The sequence below is a fragment of the Crocuta crocuta genome, unplaced genomic scaffold (genome assembly GCF_008692635.1).
Source record: "Crocuta crocuta isolate KB4526 unplaced genomic scaffold, BGI_CrCroc_1.0 scaffold52, whole genome shotgun sequence".
NCBI lineage: Eukaryota > Metazoa > Chordata > Mammalia > Carnivora > Hyaenidae > Crocuta > Crocuta crocuta.
This window is the reverse complement of record NW_027528617.1, coordinates 192,454-213,033: the sequence shown is the minus strand read 5'-3', so window position 1 is coordinate 213,033 and position 20,580 is coordinate 192,454. Positions and strand designations below refer to the sequence as shown.

General features: G+C 37.0%; 1 protein-coding gene across 2 annotated transcripts in view; it reads right to left on the bottom strand.

The window, feature by feature from the left end:
* The window catches only part of ENPEP (glutamyl aminopeptidase), an 84,035-nt gene that overhangs the window by 20,034 nt on the left and 43,421 nt on the right, over positions 1-20,580 (bottom strand). For both annotated transcript variants that reach the window (XM_077755003.1, XM_077755004.1), the window contains exons 9-13: positions 18,638-18,703; positions 17,852-18,003; positions 9,072-9,151; positions 291-427; positions 107-162 (exon numbers count right to left, since the gene is read on the bottom strand). In XM_077755003.1, the coding sequence (XP_077611129.1) occupies positions 107-162; positions 291-427; positions 9,072-9,151; positions 17,852-18,003; positions 18,638-18,703 (491 nt within the window). The remainder of the gene's footprint in view (positions 1-106; positions 163-290; positions 428-9,071; positions 9,152-17,851; positions 18,004-18,637; positions 18,704-20,580) is intronic.

Below are 20,580 nucleotides of genomic sequence, written 5' to 3'. Positions count from 1 at the left end.
TTTAAACAATAATTAATACTTAAACATTGTTGCAATTCATTAAAAAAAGAGATTTGTGATAAAATTCACAGTATTTTAAATAGTCTAATCTCATTCCAAAAATCACCTTGCCAAGGCAAAAGCATCATCGATAAGACTTGCACGGTCAGCAGAAGAAAACCCCTGGGAAGAAGAAGAAAATGAGGTAAGAAACACAATTCCTAAAGCAAAGAATGTTGAGAGAAATTAACATCATCAAGCTGCTGTCTTAGAACAAAAATAAAACAATTCACAATCACTGCTACTCTTACCTTGTAGTTGAAGGAAAGATTGGTAGCTATCCATTCCCAAGTTGGTACTTCATAATTTACACGATAAAACCCAATATGATCTGGGTTTATTTTGAGAAAAACATTTCCAGCAGGATTAGAAGAGTTCAAAGTGATTCCTGTGGTAGTAAATAAACACTAATGAGAAACATGTTTGCATATACTGTAAACACAGAGAAATTAGGCCCAGAGGGTCAGAGGAAAAGAAAAGAAATATCAGCTCAAGGAGTCAAGTTTGATTTGGATCCAAAGCCCCAAAGCCTAATTCTTATTTAGTTGCCTAATTTTAGAATGTCACTGTAGTGCATGAGCTGAAAAAGAATAACTTATGTAAATAAGCGTCCTGTGATTTGTGACTTATACTTCCTACTGGTAGAAGCTTGCCAATGGAGTGAAATAATTCTGTGCTTGTCAATCCTTCAACAAAAGTAAACAATGCCAAAAGACAGAGCAGTCCATGCTTCTGGGGGTAGTCCATATATTTCTAACTGTGATAGATTAATTACACAAAGAATATGCACTGGGCAGTTTGGGAAGGCGATAAAAATGTAAACATTTAAAAGAATACTTTATTTATTAAAACCAACATTCAAATTGATGGAAATAGCTATTGCCTACCACAATGATGCTTTGAGAATCAGTAATGCTTTTAAAATGTCAAGAAGGCTTGCAATAGAACTGAAATCCAAATACAACTTTCTTGATTTTATAATCCATTTCATACTTGCTCTTCCAATTTTATTTATCTTTGTAAAGTCTTCTGTTTCCTTATTTCAGTTGATCGCATCAATGCTTTTCATCAATGGATTTGGCAAATTAACTCTCTTTCTAAAGTAGCATCCAGTATTTACATAGGCCTCTAGTATATAGAGTTTAGAAGCTCAGCATTGAAGGAACAGAGACTATGTTTGAGATAAAAAATATTCACTTAAAATAATAGCTGTGCTCTGACATGACCAGTATTTATTTGTTAGCATTTCTTCTATTCTCTTTAATTCATATACTCTCTTGTTTGCATGGAAAATATGCAATGTAAGTAATGGTGTGGGAATACTTAGGGTATTTGAAAAAGTTCAATTTTAATGTAGTGATGATATAGGATGTGATAGGAAAATAGAAGATGAAGCTGGAAATAAAGTCTGGGGCTTCAAAGTGCAAGAGTCACATGCCATGTGAAGCAATCCATCTTGTGCGAGATGGTTAGATAGAGAAGATTTTTAAGCAGGGAAATAACATGCTCATCTGCTCTGTAGAAAGGTACTTTTGAGAGTGATGTGAGAAATATATTGGAAGGAGATTTTAGAGTCTCTTATCATAGCCTAGGGCAAGAAGGAATGAGGGCTTATTCTAATGTGGAGGTAATGAAAAAAGAAAGGAAGTGATATATTCAAGAGACACATCACAGGTAAAAGCAACAGGTGGTTTTCTTACTTGATGTGGAAAGTCAGAGAAGGGAAAAATGGCTTGCATGATTGGGTAAGTAATGATGTTGCCATTACAGAATAGAGGAAGATGAGTTCGTCTGGGAGGAAAGATGATTTAAATTTTGGAAGTGTTCACGGGTTTGGAAGATCTCCAGGACACAGTAGTTTTTCATAATATATGAGTAAGCTCTTCAACAAGACAATACTTTTTTTAAGGAACATTCAGAGTAGATACTTAACAAATTATAAACCTTTACCTCACTCATGTAGTATTTATCTTTCTTTGTCATTCTCCCATGGACAAGTTGTTGAAAGGAAGCTAATCTTTTGGCAACCGTACGCTTTGAATGTTTGTATCTGGAGGAGAGCCTCTTGCTAAGCACAGAGCCATATGTTACAGGAGAAAGACATGAACTTTCGAGTCTGACAGATCTAGGATAAAACCCTTGCTCTGTGACCAACTAGCTGTGTGATCCTGGCCAAATCACTTGACCTCTCTGTGTCCCAGTTCACCATAAGGGAAAGAGGGATAAAAATCCCTCACAGGACTGTTGTGAAGATTAAAGAAGATAACATCGGTAAAGTGTTGGTCACACGGTTATTTGTCCAACAGATGGTAGCTATCCTCATTATTATGAAAGGGGATATGCCGCAGTTCTATAAATAGCGAGGCAAATATAAATAACATTGAGAAGTTCCTGGCAATCCATCTAAATACTGCAGTATTTTAGTGTGCTTTATATATACCTAGTTAAGCCTGTCTCGAGTTACTGTGATTTTTCTCACTTTATAGATGAGGAAGCTGAGATCCAGGAAGTCAGTAGTTATGGACTTTCCAAGTTCATGCTACTTTCAGAACAGTTGTCAACAGCAAAATACTGTTGGGTTGTTTAGTTGCATAGTGAAGTAAGTAGGACTAAAATACTGGTGCCTGTTCCCAGAGGCACATGGAAGTCAGGGTGTATATTTCCTTTCGTTTCCCCACTTACTATTAATTTTTTTATGATTTTAATGGTCATATGTGGTCCTTACAGTTCCAAATATGTATTTGGAAAATAACCAAAAAAGTATAATGAAGAATATAAAATTTACCCACCACTAGTTAACATAATGTTTATTTCTACTATGTGTGTGTCTTCTATATATGTGCATAAACACGCACACAATATACACAATGGAACTTTACTGTTTTTAGGATTCGTAATCCTTTTCATTTAAAAGTATATTGCATGGGGCACCTGGGTGGCTCAGTCTGTTAAGCAACAGACTCTTGATTTTGGCTCAGGTTGTGATCTCTTGGTTAAGTTCATGAGTTCGAGCCCCGCATTGGGCTCTGTGCTGACAACATAGAGCCTGCTTGGGATATTCTCTCTCTCCCTTCCTCCCTCCCCGCACCTCTCTTTCTCTGTCCGTCCCCCACTCTCGCTTTCTCACTCTCTCAAAATAAATGAATAAACTTAAAAAATATGTATTGTAAACACCTTGCCATTTTGTTTTCCATGCAGAGTTCCCTGACTATCAGGGGGGAAACTAACACATTCCTGTGAAACCTTTCATAAGCTGAAATGGCATAGAGAAAATAGTATCTCCCACTTTCTAAAAGTCTTTATTAATATCACTTTGTTTTTATGAAAGACTAGTACCAATTGTGGCTAACTGAAAAAAAATCCAAGCACCATGTTCATTTTTATGAAAAAAGCCATTACCGTACTAATATAGGTTTTTTGTAAAAATGAAAAGGCAGAACATAAACTTTCAGAAAGCAGGGGGATACTTGTATGTGAAAATGCAACTTTAATGGCGACACAACACCCTGTCATTCAATTTATAAATTGTCTTGTTCTGTTTCTTGCTAGTTTTAGGTATAAAAGTGTTAAATGAATTATTTCTGGGTAGGAGCTCTTTATAGAAAATTCCTTTTTCCTTTATTTGTCTAGCTGGTGGAGAAGACAGATAATTCCTTTTTTTTTCAAAATTTCATCCAGGGGCTAATTAATCGCAATCCAGATAGAGTTCAGTAATAGAACTCACGTAACAGGTCTTTAATACAGGCATACCTCACTTTACTGAAATTTGCTTCCTTGTGCTTTGCAGATACAGCATTTTTTTTTTTTAAACAGATTGAAGGTTTGTAGCAGCCCTACAAACCAATGGAGCAAATCCATTGGCATCATTTTTCCAACAGCACTTGCTCACATGTGTCTCTATGTCACATTTGGGTAATTTTTGCAACATTTTAAACTTTTTCATTACTACTATATTTGTTATGGTGATCTGTACTCAGTGATTATGACTCACTGAAAGCTCAGATAATGGTTAGTAATTGTAGCAATAAAGTATTTTTTGACTAAGGTATGTCCATTGTTTTTTAGACATAAAAATAATGCTGTTGCACACTTAACAGACCACAGTGTAGTGTAAACATAACTTTTATGTTACATAGTGGGAAACCAAAAAATTTGTTTGACTTGCCTTACTGCAATATTCACTCCATTGTGGTAGTCTAGAGCCAAATCTGTAATATCTTTGAGGCATGCCTGTATATTATTTTCTATAAATAATTACAACAAACTTTAGACAACTAGACATCTTGTGATAGCTTGATAATTCTAGAGAAAGAAATGTTTTTCTTTAGTGATGTAAACGCTTGTTGCGTTGATCCTTTAAGCAAATTATTTTTCAGTGTAAAATGATAGTTTGTGTATCACTTAATAGTAAAACAGCTAAAAGATACAAAAGTAGTAATTTTTGACTAATGACACACAATTTACACTTGGGGAGCTAGAAGAAAGAGAAAGACAGGATTTCTAAGTTATTATTTGGAAGTGAGCCACCTAAAAGAGATAACAGGACAATAATACCTCCATCAGACTGTTGCATGAATAAGAAACTTTCATTGCATCAAAATAGCCTCTAAATACAATACTTAGACTCCCCTGGTTAATGCAATATATAAAGCTATCACAGCTTGATGAAATCTCTAAAATAATTGATCTACCTTAACTCTCTCTTTACTCTTATTAAGTAAACTTTCTTCCTGGAAGGAGACACCTAATTAGCTGGCATGAGTATTCTGGTTCACCTTGGCCAGTGTGTTTTTATTTGTATAAATTAACAAATTAGCATTCTTATATGTTTGCTTTGTGTGAATAAATCTTTCAAGACTTGGTTGGCCAGGGATGAGTTGATGAAACTGAGCTTTTGAATCTGCAAAACTGAATTCATAATGACCCAATCAAAATTCAAATGTTCCAAGAGGCTCAGCTTGAAAGAATGAAGTCTCTCCTTCTCTTTGTTATTAAATTTAAAAATATATGCCCATAATTATTTTGATATGAAATATACTTAACTATAACTACCATCAAATTCTAGTAATATTCTATTTATATGTACTCAGAATTTGGTTATTTAAACCATCCAGAATGTATCCTCAAACCTGAAAGAGTTATGAAAACAGTCATCACAAAGTCATTACCATCTCCTATGGCCTAGGAGAAACTTAGGCCATTACAAACGCCTATCTGAAAATGTTATGTTTTAGTAAGATTAGTTATCTGACATCACGTAATGACCTTTAAGTCTTCTAAATGTTAGGAAGCAGCAGATCAAAAAGCAAAAAGGTGGTATATTACTAAATGTAGGTGCACTGACAAAATAGTAAGCAGTACTAAAGATAGAGGCATAATTAAAGTATACACATGCATCCTTTAAAAGCACAGCAGTCTGAAGGCAAACACGCCTTCATTAAGCAAGGACTTAACTAAACTCTTACTAACTCTAAAGAGGTACACAGAACCTTGTTGGGAATAGGGTGGTATCCTGACCTGCCATCAAGGAGTTTGATGTATAGATTATATCTTCAAGGAGTTTATAATTTACTTGAAAAAGAAAAGACAGAGCATATGAAGGTTAAACAATGATATTTAAAATATAAAGAAATAATACTAGGAATAAGGAAGGATTGATTATACTGATTGCACAAAACATACTATAAACAGTGAGCAGAGAGATTATGCAGGGCAGGTAGAATAGCCTGAGAAGTATCTGTGATAGAGGTCCTCTATAAATTACATGTTAAATTTGTTTCATGTTTCAAACATCATATGCAACACAAATGTAAATAAAAGGCCTTGGGGGAAGTCCCAACATTGCCTGGGAAATCTCTAACTGATGAATCATCAGAGAAACCAAGAGGAGGGAGGTAGGGCTGGTAACCTGAGCTGATTGTCCATTCAGTGCACTTGGAACGTGTTTGTCATCTGTGCTCTGAGCTGAGACCTGAAGATGTCCCCAAACAGGAAACAGGAACTTATTGCATAGCCTAAAAATGGAGCAGGCGCTTTGAAGTAGGAAGAGATGCCTACTTTGCTTCTGGCTAAGTGAGCAGTCATGATTCTGAAATTTCAGATAAAGACAGATTTGTCTTCAAAGAGCCTCTCTATTCATTCTTTCACTTATTCATTCAATAAACAATTACTGGGTATCTGCTGAAGATATAGAACAATCACAATAACGAAAAACGATAAGCTCCATTTCCTTAAGAAATATTCTATGGGGAGGGGAAAGACAGCTAAATTAATAGTTATAGCCAAAAAATGTGTTCAATGTAAAGACAGAAGGATATAGTCGCTGGGAGAGCCTTCTGCCCTCACTTTCCCACTAGCATTCTCTGTCCAAAGTGCAGTTCTTGTCTACACTTGGTCAATCCTATCATCCATTGAAACACTACTTTTACCACCCCTAACTCTAGCCTAGATGTCATTTTCTTTGGCAACCTTTCCTGAAGCCCCAACTCTGGGCCAGTGCTTCCTTCAGTGAGCGCCCCGGTGGCCACACTAGACATTTATGACACATATTTCCCCGCCGACTCGTCTGCACCTCCCCTGACAGTAAGCACGAAGAGGGTAAGGATTTTTTTTCCCTCACCATTATCTCCATGCCTACCACTGTGTCTGGCCCTTAAGTGAGCTCTCAGTAAATACTTGCTTGAAAGAACTAGTTAATTAATTGGTGAATAAGGCTTAAATTTATTATTCAAATATTCTAATAAGTACGTTATCCATACAAAAAAATGTTTATTGTTTAACTCTTCAGCTTTATTTTACAAAACACCTGAGTAAGCTTTAGTTATCTGTGAAATTCACTCTTATGGAAACCTCATTCCATTAAAATGCTGTTAGCATAGACAAATTACTCATGCTTTTAAACCTGCTAACAGCAAATAAGCAGCTGCCAAGACACTCCTCTAACCCTCAGTTAACTAGTGGTAACCCATGGCAAATATACGTAGTAATATATTACACCAAATTCACTGAAAACCTTCCAATGGAATGGTAGCCTCATTTTGCCTTTTATCAGTGGTACTGCACATTTTAAAAAGTGTCTTTTTTGTCTTCTCCATTTTCCATTGGCACATGTTTATGAGTAAGAAAATGGTCAGAAGGCAGATCACAAAAGATAGAGTTCAGTATTCAAATAAACATAATCATATAAAAATAGTAAGACAAAGTGGCATTGATCTGGCAATTCTAAAAGAATTCAGGAGGAATGTTGACCATAACAATCAAAGTAATTGTTAGTGTGAATGATCAAGAGAAAGTTTTGCAGCAAAAGCAACAAAAAGGTTTCTTACCTTGACAGTAGCAAAGCTGGTAGAATTTATAATAAAAATTAAACACACACACACACACACACAAGATTTTATAATAAAAGTAAAAGCGCCAAAGGTAAAAAAAAAAAAAAAAAACCTACTGCATTCACAGAAAAATCTGTACACAAATGTTTACAGCAGCATTAACAGCTAAAAAGTAGAAATAATCTGAATGCCATCAACTGATAAATAAGCGAGAGGTGGTATATCAATACGATGTTAATATAATTCATCAATAAAAAAGAATGAAGTATTGATACATGCTACAACATGGATGAACCTTGATAACATTATTCTAAATTTAAAAAGCTAACCATGAAATACTACATATATCATTTCATTATAGGAAATGTCCAAAAGGCAAATCTATGCAGACAGAAAGTCCATCGGTGGTTGCCTAGGGCTGGGGTCTGGGAGGATAGAGGGATTGAGAGCTAAAGGGAATGGGATTTCTTTTTGAGGTGATTAAAGTACTCTAAACTGTACTGTGGTGATGGTTACACATACCCAGAAATATGATTAAAAAAAACACTTTAAATGGGTGAATTGCATACTATGTGAATTTTATCTCAATAAGGCTGTTTAAAAAATCAATCTCTTGGAAATTGGGTAAAAATTTACTTATTAGGGAAAAATCATAATTAATATTTTAGAATATTTTGCAGGAGCAAATAGGCATATGTAAATAAAGGATAAATGATTTACTTTCTGAAAACAAACCTGCATGGGTGAAGAAGAGTATCATTTGTCTTAGAAAGGAAATGATTTTGAAACATAAAACAAGTATAATGGTAAAAGTATAAAAAGCAGTAATCTTCTAGGATGCCCTATTATTTTTTCAGCAATCTGAAGGAGAGAACAATGATAAGGTCTCTTTGTTTTTACATTACTAAATTTTTTCAAGAAAGGGAAAGACAAACCACAGGAGATAGACTATAGAAACATACTTCCAGTTGATTTAAGTGAGCAGAGCAGCTACAGCTGAATTTTAACACAGGCACATACCAAGTAATTCATTTAGAGACATGGATGGACAGATGGACCAAAGGAAGGATGGAAGGAAGGAAGGAAGGAAGGAAGGAAGGAAGGAAGGAAGGAAGGAAGGAAGGAAGGGAGGGAGGGAGGGAGGAAGGAAGAAGGAAGGAAATAGAGACAGATAGTGCCTTGAGCTATTGGTGACAATTTACAACTTAGAAAATAATTTGGAGTCATTAAAGATTCTAATGTCATACTGAATTGGAAAAAATGATAGGTCGAATTTAATGACAGCATTTTAAGAAATCAAGCTTTGTTTTCAGAAATTCCATGACTTCCTTCTCTGTTCTAAAGGGAAAAAAAGTAAAATAAGAAAGAATGAAGGAAGGCAAGGAAGGAAGAAATGAGGGAGGGGGGAAGAAAGAAAGAAAACTTACACATTGATCATCCGATGGTTGGATGTGTGACACTTCACCTTTGGGGAGGGTATTTGTTATTGTGTAAGTCATGGCAAATCATTAAAAAGAATATATTAAGGTAGAAAATTTCTCATTATAGATACGGGCTTGAATTCATTGATAAATTACTTAAGAGTTCTCCTTTAGCTGAAATTTACATCATAAGCTCCATCTTTATTGTTGCTTCTTTATACTCACATTAGTTTAATGTGGTATATTAATTCAAAGAAGAAATAAATCAATTGATGAAATTTACCTCCTGTTTGTGACCTGTTGTAGAACGTAATACTTGACACATTATCTTCAGTCCATTTAACTGGAATATTCCATGTGTAACTAAAGTTTTTGAAAAAGGAAAATTTAACTTTTATTACTAAAAAAGAAAAACATTTCCAAAATAAAAATTAAAAAGCAATAGACAAGCATATTTTCCTCAATAACGAACATCCAGTGTACAGGATACAATTAATATGACACTCCTTAGTGATGAAGATAGGCCATATAACTGCTTTCAATTTCTATAAATCCCTAAAATTTGGAACTTTGTATCAACAGATTAGCTAAGCATGATGATTATTTCAATAAAATGTGTTGAGACTTTGGAATAAGTATATAGCATAAATATAACACATTATATAACAACATTGACCATTCACACGCACAGAGACTTACACATACTCTAATGTGCTTTGTTTCTGCCAAGGAACACAAAGCAGTTTTCAAATTCAGAAGACAATCTTAAAATGCCACAAAGGGAATAACACATTTTAGAAATTAGGTTGAAATTCAAATTATACCACCACCACCATCCCTTAAAGAGTCTCATGCTCTTCAAGTATCTCCTATCTTATATCATATGAATCAGGTGTGCTGCAAAGGAGACATACTCAGACAAACACGTTTCAGGGTTTTTTAGTGGTCTCTTTAGTTAGTATTTTCTTGTGGAGCAGGGTGAAGGGGTTATCTTTGTACTTTGGTACAATATATACTTAACATTTTATTACTGAAATCTCAGAAAGAGGTCTTAAAGTTTTTTATTGTTCTCATATCATGTACTATCAATCAGAAAATACAACGGATCCAGAAAGAAGATGAATCGGTGTTTGGATATGATTACCAATTCAAAGTTCACCTTGTTTTTCTACATCTGTGATCATTCAAGTCCCTAACAGAGAATGGGGAATGATACTTCTTTTCAATTTATAATAAAATTTATGTAAGTCAGGGAGAATACATTTTGCCATCTACATGCAAGAAGTAATCCTTTGTTTTATAACTGTTGAAATGTTTTATAAGATTGAGTTGTTACTAACTTTCTTTGAGGATTTTATTGCTGTGGAATGTTTTGGGCTAGAAGTCCCATAGAACCAATGCATAAATTGTTTCTTGGGCCATGTAGCAAAGACTGTCCCCTTGAATCTCTTTGTCATTTTTGTACACTCTAGATTCCAAAGCACTCTCCTAGCCAACAGCCAAGCACCTGGGTCTGTCTGTCAGAGAACTGCCCTCTAGCTGCCTGAGCAAGGAAAGCCAGAAGTTCTTTGAAATTTACATTTGTGGATGCAGCCCTTTGCCGATGATGGATGGCAGGAGAATCTTCTTTGCCCCCATCTGTCAGGACACCTCTAAAGTGGTGTCTCCACAACTTCCCCACAGGGTAGCTACCCACTATAGCGCCTGCTTGATAATGCACTTCTGCTGCTTGACATCCCACCTCCCACTCCCTTCCCGGTCTTTCCTAGAAACACTTCCTGATGAGTAGCTTTCACTTGAATCATCACCTAACCATTTGCTTTTAGGGAAGTCAACTTGAAATCGATCCCTTGTAGCTTCTCAACAGATAGACAAAGAAGCATTTTGTGGAAGTCACATCCTACCTACATGTTTCACTCTTTCACTGCTCTTCTGTTTTGATGTTGCCACATAAACGAACATTTCTTTCCCTTCCTTCTTTTCCCCAGTGCTAAGCTGACTGAAGGAACAGAGTGTGCAAGTGTCTGGATGCCCTGTGTGCAAAGGCAAGTCTTCATATTTTGACTATCCTCTGTAAAACATTGCCTCTGAGATGACACTGTGCCCAAAAGTGGGCATAAAGTATACTACTAAGTAATGTAAAAATACTGCTCTGAAGTCTGTAAGAGAATCATAAGACTAAAAGGACTGAGGGTTGAGGCTTTATGATTTTATAGTTTTAGAATCACAGGATCTAATCTAATATGAGTACAATATTAGATTTGAGTACAAATGTCAAGAAATGAAAATTATATCAATGGAATGATGGAAGTCTCCTATAAGACATCTAAAATTTAGGAGGATCAGATTTCATTTTGAAAAGTATAATTTACTTTTTTGTATATAACAAGATCTGATAGTATTAAATATGGCCAATCTAATTTTCACTAAAGACACTGACTTAGTTCCCAAATGACACACCTACACCCATCCATCCCCTGTTATACTGAGTGGACTGCCAGAGACATGTAAGTTTGCCTGATAGAGAATTCCTCTTGATAGAGCCATGAAATTAGTCTGCTTCTAAGAGATGATTGAGGCCATAGTGTTAAAACAATAACCTACACATGTGTGGGCCATTTGGATTATAAAAATTTCTTGTAAGAATTCCCTAATCTTGAAATATTTAAGCAGTGAGAAAAGGAAGGGGGCCATTCAGTTTTTAGTACAACTTAATCAAACACATTTTTTACTGGACAGGAATATATCTGGACATAGAGTAAGGTGAACACTAGGGATGGAGAAAGAGCTAATTACTTTCTGAGGGGATGACGCCATGCATTATGAACTAGTTTTTTAACCAAGTGAAAAATCATGAAGGATCACTTTTGATAGAATGTCGTTTTCTCTATTTGTTCAGGAGCTACTATAGATTTTTAACAAATGTTCTCAACAACATAGCACGTGTTTTCTGGGTTTATTTTCCTATGCATATATAACTTTTTTTTTATAAAAATGGAGCAAGTAGATTGACTTTATAATAAGTGATCACTAAAAATCATGCATCTATGAATATAAATAAAAAACTATCTAAAGGTAGAGACTAAAAATATTAGAGAAAATTATAAATGTTAACCTAATTCTATGTTCTAAATCTTGGTGAATCGCAATTTAAAGATTTATTATAACTCAAAAAATGAAGACTTGATAATATATTTCCTTGGTAATAAATTATTGTGCTTGTGGGAAGAGAAATCCATAACTAAGGAGTTTAAAAAATGCATTTCCATTGTTTTAAAAACAGTGTTGGGTATGTCTTTGGCTTAACAAATCAGTGGATACATATGACAGAAGGGAACAATTACCATGAAGCTTTCCTAGTGGAAGTTTATTTCTCCAGAGAGAAATATTTTTTTAATTTTAATATCCAAAGGCTATTAAATAGCAGTATTAAATATGGCCCATCTAATTTGATAGAACATAAAACAGTAACTGTAAGATAAACAGTTTATAGCTAACCGAATGATCACAAGTTATTATGTTGATTTTTGTAATTGAATTATCACCTAAGTCAGATCTGGGTTTCAATTCATTCATATATTACAAAGAGGAAAGAATGGAAACAAAGCTTTCTAGCCTAATCTTTCCTTTCCAAAATACAGAAAAGATAAAGAAGTTTATACAGACACTCCCTGACTCATCTCATTTGGTCTAGGATCTCAAATTTCCTTTATTTTGGCATGAACTGTTAATTTTCAGCATTTGCATACAACAAGATACCCAGTCACTCTGAATTTCATTTATTGTGGTAGAGCTGAATATTTGACATTTCCAGGAGCAGAGGCTGATAATGGACCTCAACAAGGTGAGCACCGCTGGCTTTCTTGATGGTCTTCCAGTTCAGGTGCCAGCCAATACCTTCAAGGTAGTTAGTTTAATAATACTGAGTGCTCTTCATTTTCTGATGCCTTGGACAGAAAGTCCAGTTTGAATTTTAGCACTTTGAATTTCTGGAAACACCCGTGTGTGTTATTTATTAGTGTGATTTAATTTTCAAATCCCTGAATTGGAAGCCAGAAAATAGGTTCTGGAACCCATCATACAGAGTACTGTCATAAGTGTGTCTCTCAAGATCTTTCAGTTCTCTAGAAATTGGGCTAGACCACTGTAGAACAAGATTAGAACAATATTCTAACATGAGATTGTTGGGGCGCCTGGGGGGCTCAGTCGGTTAAGTGTCCGACTTCTGCTCAGGTCATGATCTCACGGTTAGTGGGTTCGAGCCCCACGTCGGGCTCTGTGCTGACAGCCAGCTCAGAGCCTGGAGCTTGCTTCTGATTCTGTATCTCCCTCTCTCTCTGACCCTCCCCTGCTCACGCTGTCTCTCTCTCAGAAATAAATTTTAAAAGCATAAAAAAAATTTAAAAAATAAAAAATAAATAAAATGAGATTGTTATCTGTAGATTCACCCAGTTCACTTCACTGCATACCGTTTATTCTTTAACAACAAATTGTAGCACAACGCAATCTCTGGAACGTTCACCACACCCCTCCAGCCCACGGCCACTCTGCTAGTGCAGACCCAGTCTTCTGTATCATCTCTCACATGAGTCACTTGCTACAATTATCAGAGTAACTGGTCTTCCTTCTTCCACTCTTGCCCTGCTCTGATCCAGTCTCTATAATGCAGCCAGAGGGGAACAAGTAGAGGTGATCCTACCAATTCTCTCTCTTTGAAGTCCTTAAAGTTGCACACTGTTGTTCAAAATCCTCGATGTGGTCTGCACGCCTGGCCCCTGCCTCTGTCCCCAGTGTCCCCAGTGCCTGTCTGCTGTTCAGTTTCTTGGAGCCAGACTGCTCATGTTCAAATCAGAGTTCCATCACTGGTACTCATTGTACCCTTGAATAAGTTATCTAATCATTTTCAGTTATTTGTCAATTTCCCTACCTGTTATCATAATAAAATATTCTAAAGTGCTTAAAGTAGTGGCAGGTACTGAGTAAATGCTTAGTGAGTGTTGTGTATTATATGTGTAATGCTACTCACCCCCGCCCCCGAGGCCTTCTTACATGTTATAGTTTCTCTTTTGAACATTGCCCATGGTCATCCCCTCATATCAATTTCCTTAGCTTAAATATCACTTCTTTTTTTAATGTTTTTGTTTATTTTTGAGACAGAGATAGAGACAGCATAAGCAGGGGAGGGTCAGAGAGAAAGGGAGATACAGAATCGGAAGACAGTCTCCAGACTCTGAGCTAGCTGTCAGCACAGAGCCTGACGCGGGGCTTGAACCCACAAACCGTGAGATCATGACCTGAGCTGAAGTCGGACGCTTAGCTGATTGAGCCACCCAGGCACCCTGTTAAATATCACTTCTTCAAGAAAGTCTTCTGTGCCCTTCCCTATTCAAGCATACCTCCTGACCCACCCATTAAGTCAGGCTCAGTGTACCCATGGATACACATAACAGGAGAGAGTAATTACTCCCCAGTGGAAGTTTGATTCACAAGAAAGAAATATTTTTAAGTTTTAATATCTAAATAGTCTCTAGCAGTATTAAATTTGGCCAATCTAATTTGCTAGAACATAAAACAGTAACTGTAAAAGAACCAGCTTATAGTTATCCTGGGACACCTTTGTCACACCCTATAATTCTTCTTCCTCATGTTATCTTAATTACTACAGAATAATGGCTCTTGTGATGATTTATATATAAGTAACTTTTAATATACAAAATCATTGAGACTAAAGAGGAGATAAAGAGGGCTAAGGGCCTTTTTGGTAGAAACCAGGCAGTGAAGATTAGAGACCAGCTGAAGGGACCATGGGTGCAAAAGTCTCTCTACCCAAACCAAGTGGGACGGTAAAAACTGGCATGGGTGATGAGCCTGTTGTGGTCATCGTTTCACAATATACATAAATCAAACCATCATGTTGTACATGTTAAACATATACATGATGTATGTCAATTGTTTGTCAATGATACTGAGGGAGAAAAAAAACTGGCCAAGGTCAAATTGGAATGATGTCCAGGGAACTAGTGCTACGCCATGTTGTTCCCATTTAGTCAGGGTGCTGTCTAGGAGCAGGCTCTTCTGGATAATGGGGGGCTAAGGTGATATCCCCAAAGTGGTAGACCCAGGCTTTGTGGCCAGCCCCATGCCAGAGCTCCTGAGATCTTGATTTCATTCTCTCCCATTGGGAGCGATTGGCATCCCAGAAGTGTAGACAAAAACAACTAAGTATGCAGAAATGGACATAATACTCAGACTTTTTGTATAAGCTATATTCATACAAGTGTGACAAATGTGAAATCATTGGCTGTTTGCACATTTTGTCAGCTTCTACAATATTTGAATACATATCATTCCAATTTCACCCTTGCCAATATTTTTTAAAAATATTTTTATTTATTTCTAGGAGAGAGAGAGAGAGAGAGACAGCATGAGCAGGGGAGGGTCAGAGAGAGAGGGAGATACAGACTCCGAAAGAGGCTCCAGGCTCTGACCTGGCAGCCAGCACAGAGCCCGATGCGGGGCTCGAATCCATGAACCGCGAGACCATGACCCAAGCGAAAGTCGGACGCTTAACCAACTAAGCCACCCAGGCGCCCCCACCCTTGCCAATTTTTTTTTTAATAGTTTATTGTCAAATTAGTTTCCACATAACACTCAGTGCTCATCCCCACAAGTGTCCTTCTCCATGCCCATCCCCCCTCCCCCCACATCCATCAGTCCTCAGTTTTTGTCCCTTGCCAATTTTTAAAAGTCTGGCAAATAAAAGAGAAATGACATATTGTATTGATAATTTTAACTGGAATTCTTAGGATACTTTAACTCAGGAGTCATGTTTAAATGTCTTGAAAACTCTGAGTTTGTAAAGTTAAAGGTTTGATGCTTAATATGTTGAAGATGCCCAAGAAATTTGGTATACTCTATGAATTTTTTTTTTTTTAATGTTTTTTATTCATTCCCATGAGAGAGAGACAGTGTGAGCAGGGGAGGGTCAGAGAGAGAGGGAGTCACAGACTGAAACAGGCTCCAGGCTCTGAGCTGGCAGTCAGCACAGAGCCCGACGCGGGGCCCGAACCCACGAACCGCGAGATCATGACCTAAGCGAAAGTCGGACGCTTAACCGACTAAGCCACCCAGGCGCCCCAGTATACTGTATGAATTTTAATTACATTCATAAAAAACATAGAGGAAGGTTTTTTAAATTTGATTTATAAATCTGTGTCTTTAGGTGTTTGTATTTTGAAATTACAAATAGGATTTAATGAAATTTTAAGTAGTGATATTCAGAAGTTACTTATAAATGATACACGCGAGAGAATTTGATTGGTTGAGTTTATAATTGCTGTTTAAATATTCAGGAGAATTTCATTTGTGCAGTTTGTAAATAAAAACATTCTTGTCAAAAACTAGAAGAACTGCTGTTGAAAAGCCAGTCTCCTTTTCCACCCTCCCCACAGCCCAGCCCCTCTTGGAAGCATCCCCTTTTAAAAACTGAAGCTCAGGTCTTGATCTGGAGCCTTCTTCAGAGTCTGTCTCGCTCTCTCTCTCTGTCCCTCCCCTACTTGTGCTCTATCTCTCTAACATCTAGCGGCGCCTGAGTGGCTTCATCTGCTAAACATCCGACTTCGGCTCAGGTCATGATCTCACGGTTCATGGGTTTGAGCCGCGCGTTGGGCTCTGTGCTGACAGCTAGTTCAGAGCCTGGAGCCTGCTTCCGATTCTGTGTCTCCCTCTCTCTCTGACCCTCCCCTGCTGTCTCTCAATGTCTCTCTCAAAAATAAATAAAACATTTAAAAAAAGAGAGACATCTATTAGTTGGATGCTGGACATTTCATATTTGTCTTCTCTTTCATATTTGTCAGCTCTCTATGTTTGCCCTATAACTTTGGAGAATTCCCCAGACTTATTGCTACTTGGTCTATTAATTCTTTGACAACCAAAAATTTAATCTTTCAGAGCAATTCTATATTCTAAGTTTGTTTTTTCAAAGATACTCTGCTCTGAGTTAATAAGTGTTAATAGCTTCTTTGATCTCTGAATGTATTTTATAAATTTCTTTTTCCTCAATTATGTTCTTATTAGAGACAGGTTTTTTGTTTGTTCAAACTTTTATCCTTTTAGATTTTTTTTATGTGTCTTGTGATCTTAATTGCCCATTTATATTTCAGAAAGAAGGACTAATTTAATTATTCTTGGTATCTTGTATGTAATCCCTCTGCTGTTGAGAGGGAGGTATATTTTTTGAAACAGGCTTTTCCTCTGAACAGAAGTCTGTCCGGGGGCTCTGAGCATGTATGAGGGGATCTGGCAGCTCCAGCCCATCCCCCTACAAATGCCATACAGAGGAAAGCTATACTCCGGGCATCCTAACCAAATGGAAACCGTTAGCTCTCCTCCACTGTTTTAGTCATTTATTTTGGATGGGGGGGGGGCGGGGGGCGGGGGGAAGAGCCTTGGGATTTTTACCTTGGGTCATTGCCAGACTTCTGGCAGACTTCCAAGAGCTCCGAACAGAGGAAAGGATGTCAGTAGGTGAAGGGAAAGTGAAATGGGGGTGTTTCTGACTGGCACAATTGTCCTGAGTCTAGACTTCAAATTATTTGTCCTATTTCATCCTCACCACTCCTTCCTGCGCTCCACTCTTCATGCTGACAGTCAGCCCCGAGCCTGTCTAGGAAGATGGAAGATATTTCTACCTCTAGAGCAAGTTTTTATCTGGCTTCATCTTCCTCAATTTGTTTGTTTTCTATCGATATTTCTCCTTCTGGCTTTTCTTCTAGAATCTATCTGCCCCTCCTCTTTCTTTCTTTTATGAGGTTATTTCTTGTAACACTTCTATTTCTTTATTCAGTGGTTTCTGGGAAGAACAGGACTTGGATGCATGTGCTCAGTCCACCATCTTGAACCTGGAGACCATGGACCTATGTCTGGATGCTTTTGTTTCCCTAAAGACATTGTGCTTTTAAATTATCACCAACCAATCATGTACTGGAGAGTAAGAACTAAGCAAATGGCCAGTATTTCCATCAAATTTCTGCTTTTCTTTTCAAATGCATTTTAGATCCTTACCCAAGAGCTGAATGTGGCTCAGAAGAATTCGCTCTTGAGTCCAATAGAAAGCGCTTCTGTGTGATGTTCCTCATATCTTTCACATCAAGTACAGGATAACCCATCTGTTTGGTCCATGTATCCATTACTTCTTTCACTGGTAAATTACTTGCCTGATATTAAAAAAAAAAGAGGAACAATTAACAAATTAGGGGAAATGAAAAGATAGAATAATCAGATAAAGAAATGATTGATAAATCATATGTTAATCAAAGAAATAGTTGGGGATATACTTCTTACCTTTTCAAGTGCTCCCCAAAAATCATCAGTTTTTGCATTCCTATATTGGTAGTTTTCCAAGTAAATCTGTATGTGAAAGATAACAAGCATTTTAGAAATCAATGTATGCTTTTCTCATATTTCCACCACATGAGCTGAATCTGTCAACATTTTTCACTCTAATGTATAATATGGCAAGTGTACCTTCAGTAAAAGTCAAATGACACACTGCATGTAAAACATTTTGTAACCTATAAAAATGTCAAATAATTTATTTATAAAGCACAAGGAATATTTTTCCTTATCAATGATGTAGCTTGTTTTTTTTATTTTAATTTTTTTATTTTTTATTTTAGAGAGAGAGTGCATGCAAGCAGGGGAGAGGCACAGAAGGGAAGAGAGAGAGANTAAAAAAAAAAGAGGAACAATTAACAAATTAGGGGAAATGAAAAGATAGAATAATCAGATAAAGAAATGATTGATAAATCATATGTTAATCAAAGAAATAGTTGGGGATATACTTCTTACCTTTTCAAGTGCTCCCCAAAAATCATCAGTTTTTGCATTCCTATATTGGTAGTTTTCCAAGTAAATCTGTATGTGAAAGATAACAAGCATTTTAGAAATCAATGTATGCTTTTCTCATATTTCCACCACATGAGCTGAATCTGTCAACATTTTTCACTCTAATGTATAATATGGCAAGTGTACCTTCAGTAAAAGTCAAATGACACACTGCATGTAAAACATTTTGTAACTTTTAAAAACGTCAAATAATTTATTTATAAAGCACAAGGAATATTTTTCCTTATCAATGATGTAGCTTGTTTTTTTTATTTTAATTTTTTTATTTTTTATTTTAGAGAGAGAGTGCATGCAAGCAGGGGAGAGGCACAGAAGGGAAGAGAGAGAGAGAGAGAGAAAGAGAGAATCTTAAATAGGCTCAACCCTGAGTGTGGAGCCCGATGCAGGGCTTGATCCCATGACCATGGGATCATGACCTGAGCCGAAATCAAAAGCCAGATGCTCAACTGACTGAGCCACCCAGGTGCCCCTAGCTTGTCCTTTTTTTAATAGTCTAATGGGCTTGTGCACAGGAGAGGAAACACTTAATTTTTTTCAGGACAAGAAATATAAGATACTTAAGGGCAGTCAAGTGTTCAGCAAACAGTCAACAGTCCATAACATTTGTGATCCAGTGTGAAGAGAGATTCATAATTCTATGATCTTCACTTAGAGCTGTTAACCTGTCGCTATTGGCTACATCCCCTACCTTCACTTATAGTGGTGTTTTCTCATCTCAGACACTAGATGAGCCCATCACACATGAGTGATTGAGGCTATATGCAAAGATAAAACAGGTAAGCCTGTCTCTAAGCCAGGGCTCAGCAAACTTTTTTTGGTAAAAAGCTATATAGTAAAGATTTTAAGTTTTGTGGGTTCTATAGTGTCTGTCACACCTACTCAACTCTGCCTCTGTAGCACAAAAGCATCCATAGATAATATGTAAATGAATAACCAAGAAAACATTATGTATGCGCTCTGATATTTGAATTTCATGTAACTTCCACACGTCATGAAATATTGTCCTTCTTGTGATTTTTCAACAATTCAAAGCTGTAGAAATGATTTTGTTTGCAGACCTTAGAAAAGTGAGTGGTGGGCCAGATTTGGCCTGCAAGTAGCTGTTGGTAGACCCCTGCTTTAAAGTTTTAAATTGCACCACTGTTCAATTTAAATCTTTTTTAATGCTTATTTATTATTGAGAGACAGAGCATGAGCAGGGGAGGGGCAGAGAGGTGGAGACACAGAGTCCAAAGCAGGCTCCAGGCCCTGAGCTGTCAGCACAGAGCCCGATGCAGGGCTCAAACTCGTCAACTGCAAGATCATGACCTGAGTCAAAGTCAGGTCCTTAACTGACTGAGCCACCCACGCGCCCAAACAGACCCCTGCTGTAAAGAAATGGATATACAACCTTTCGAATAGTAAGAATGATAATGATGATCCTGATCCTGGATAAATTGGGGAAATTATTCACGAGAGTAAAGAATGTCTTTACTCTTCAAATAGTTTTAAAATAGGAGTTTTTTAACTAGAAAGCTCTCCCCTTTAGCAATTCTGTTCACAAAGTCTCTCTCTATATGACTTTTTAGGTCCAATGTGGTAGGTCACTAAAGGAAATCCTAGTTTTCTCCTAGTCTCATAATTGGAAGCCACTCATGCATCTCCAGGAAACCCTCCAACGTTCCTGCTGTATCACACCTCTGTTGCTGTCAGGAATTGTCCCAATTAAAATATGGACATCTTTGGGGCACCTGGGTGGCTCAGTCAGTTGAGCATCTGACTCTTGTTTTCAGCTCAGGTCATGATCTCAGGGCTGTGCAATGGAGACCTGCATTGGACTCTGCACTGGGTGCAGAGCCTGCTTGGGATTCTCTCTCTCTCCTTCTCGCTCTCCCCTCTCCTGCTCA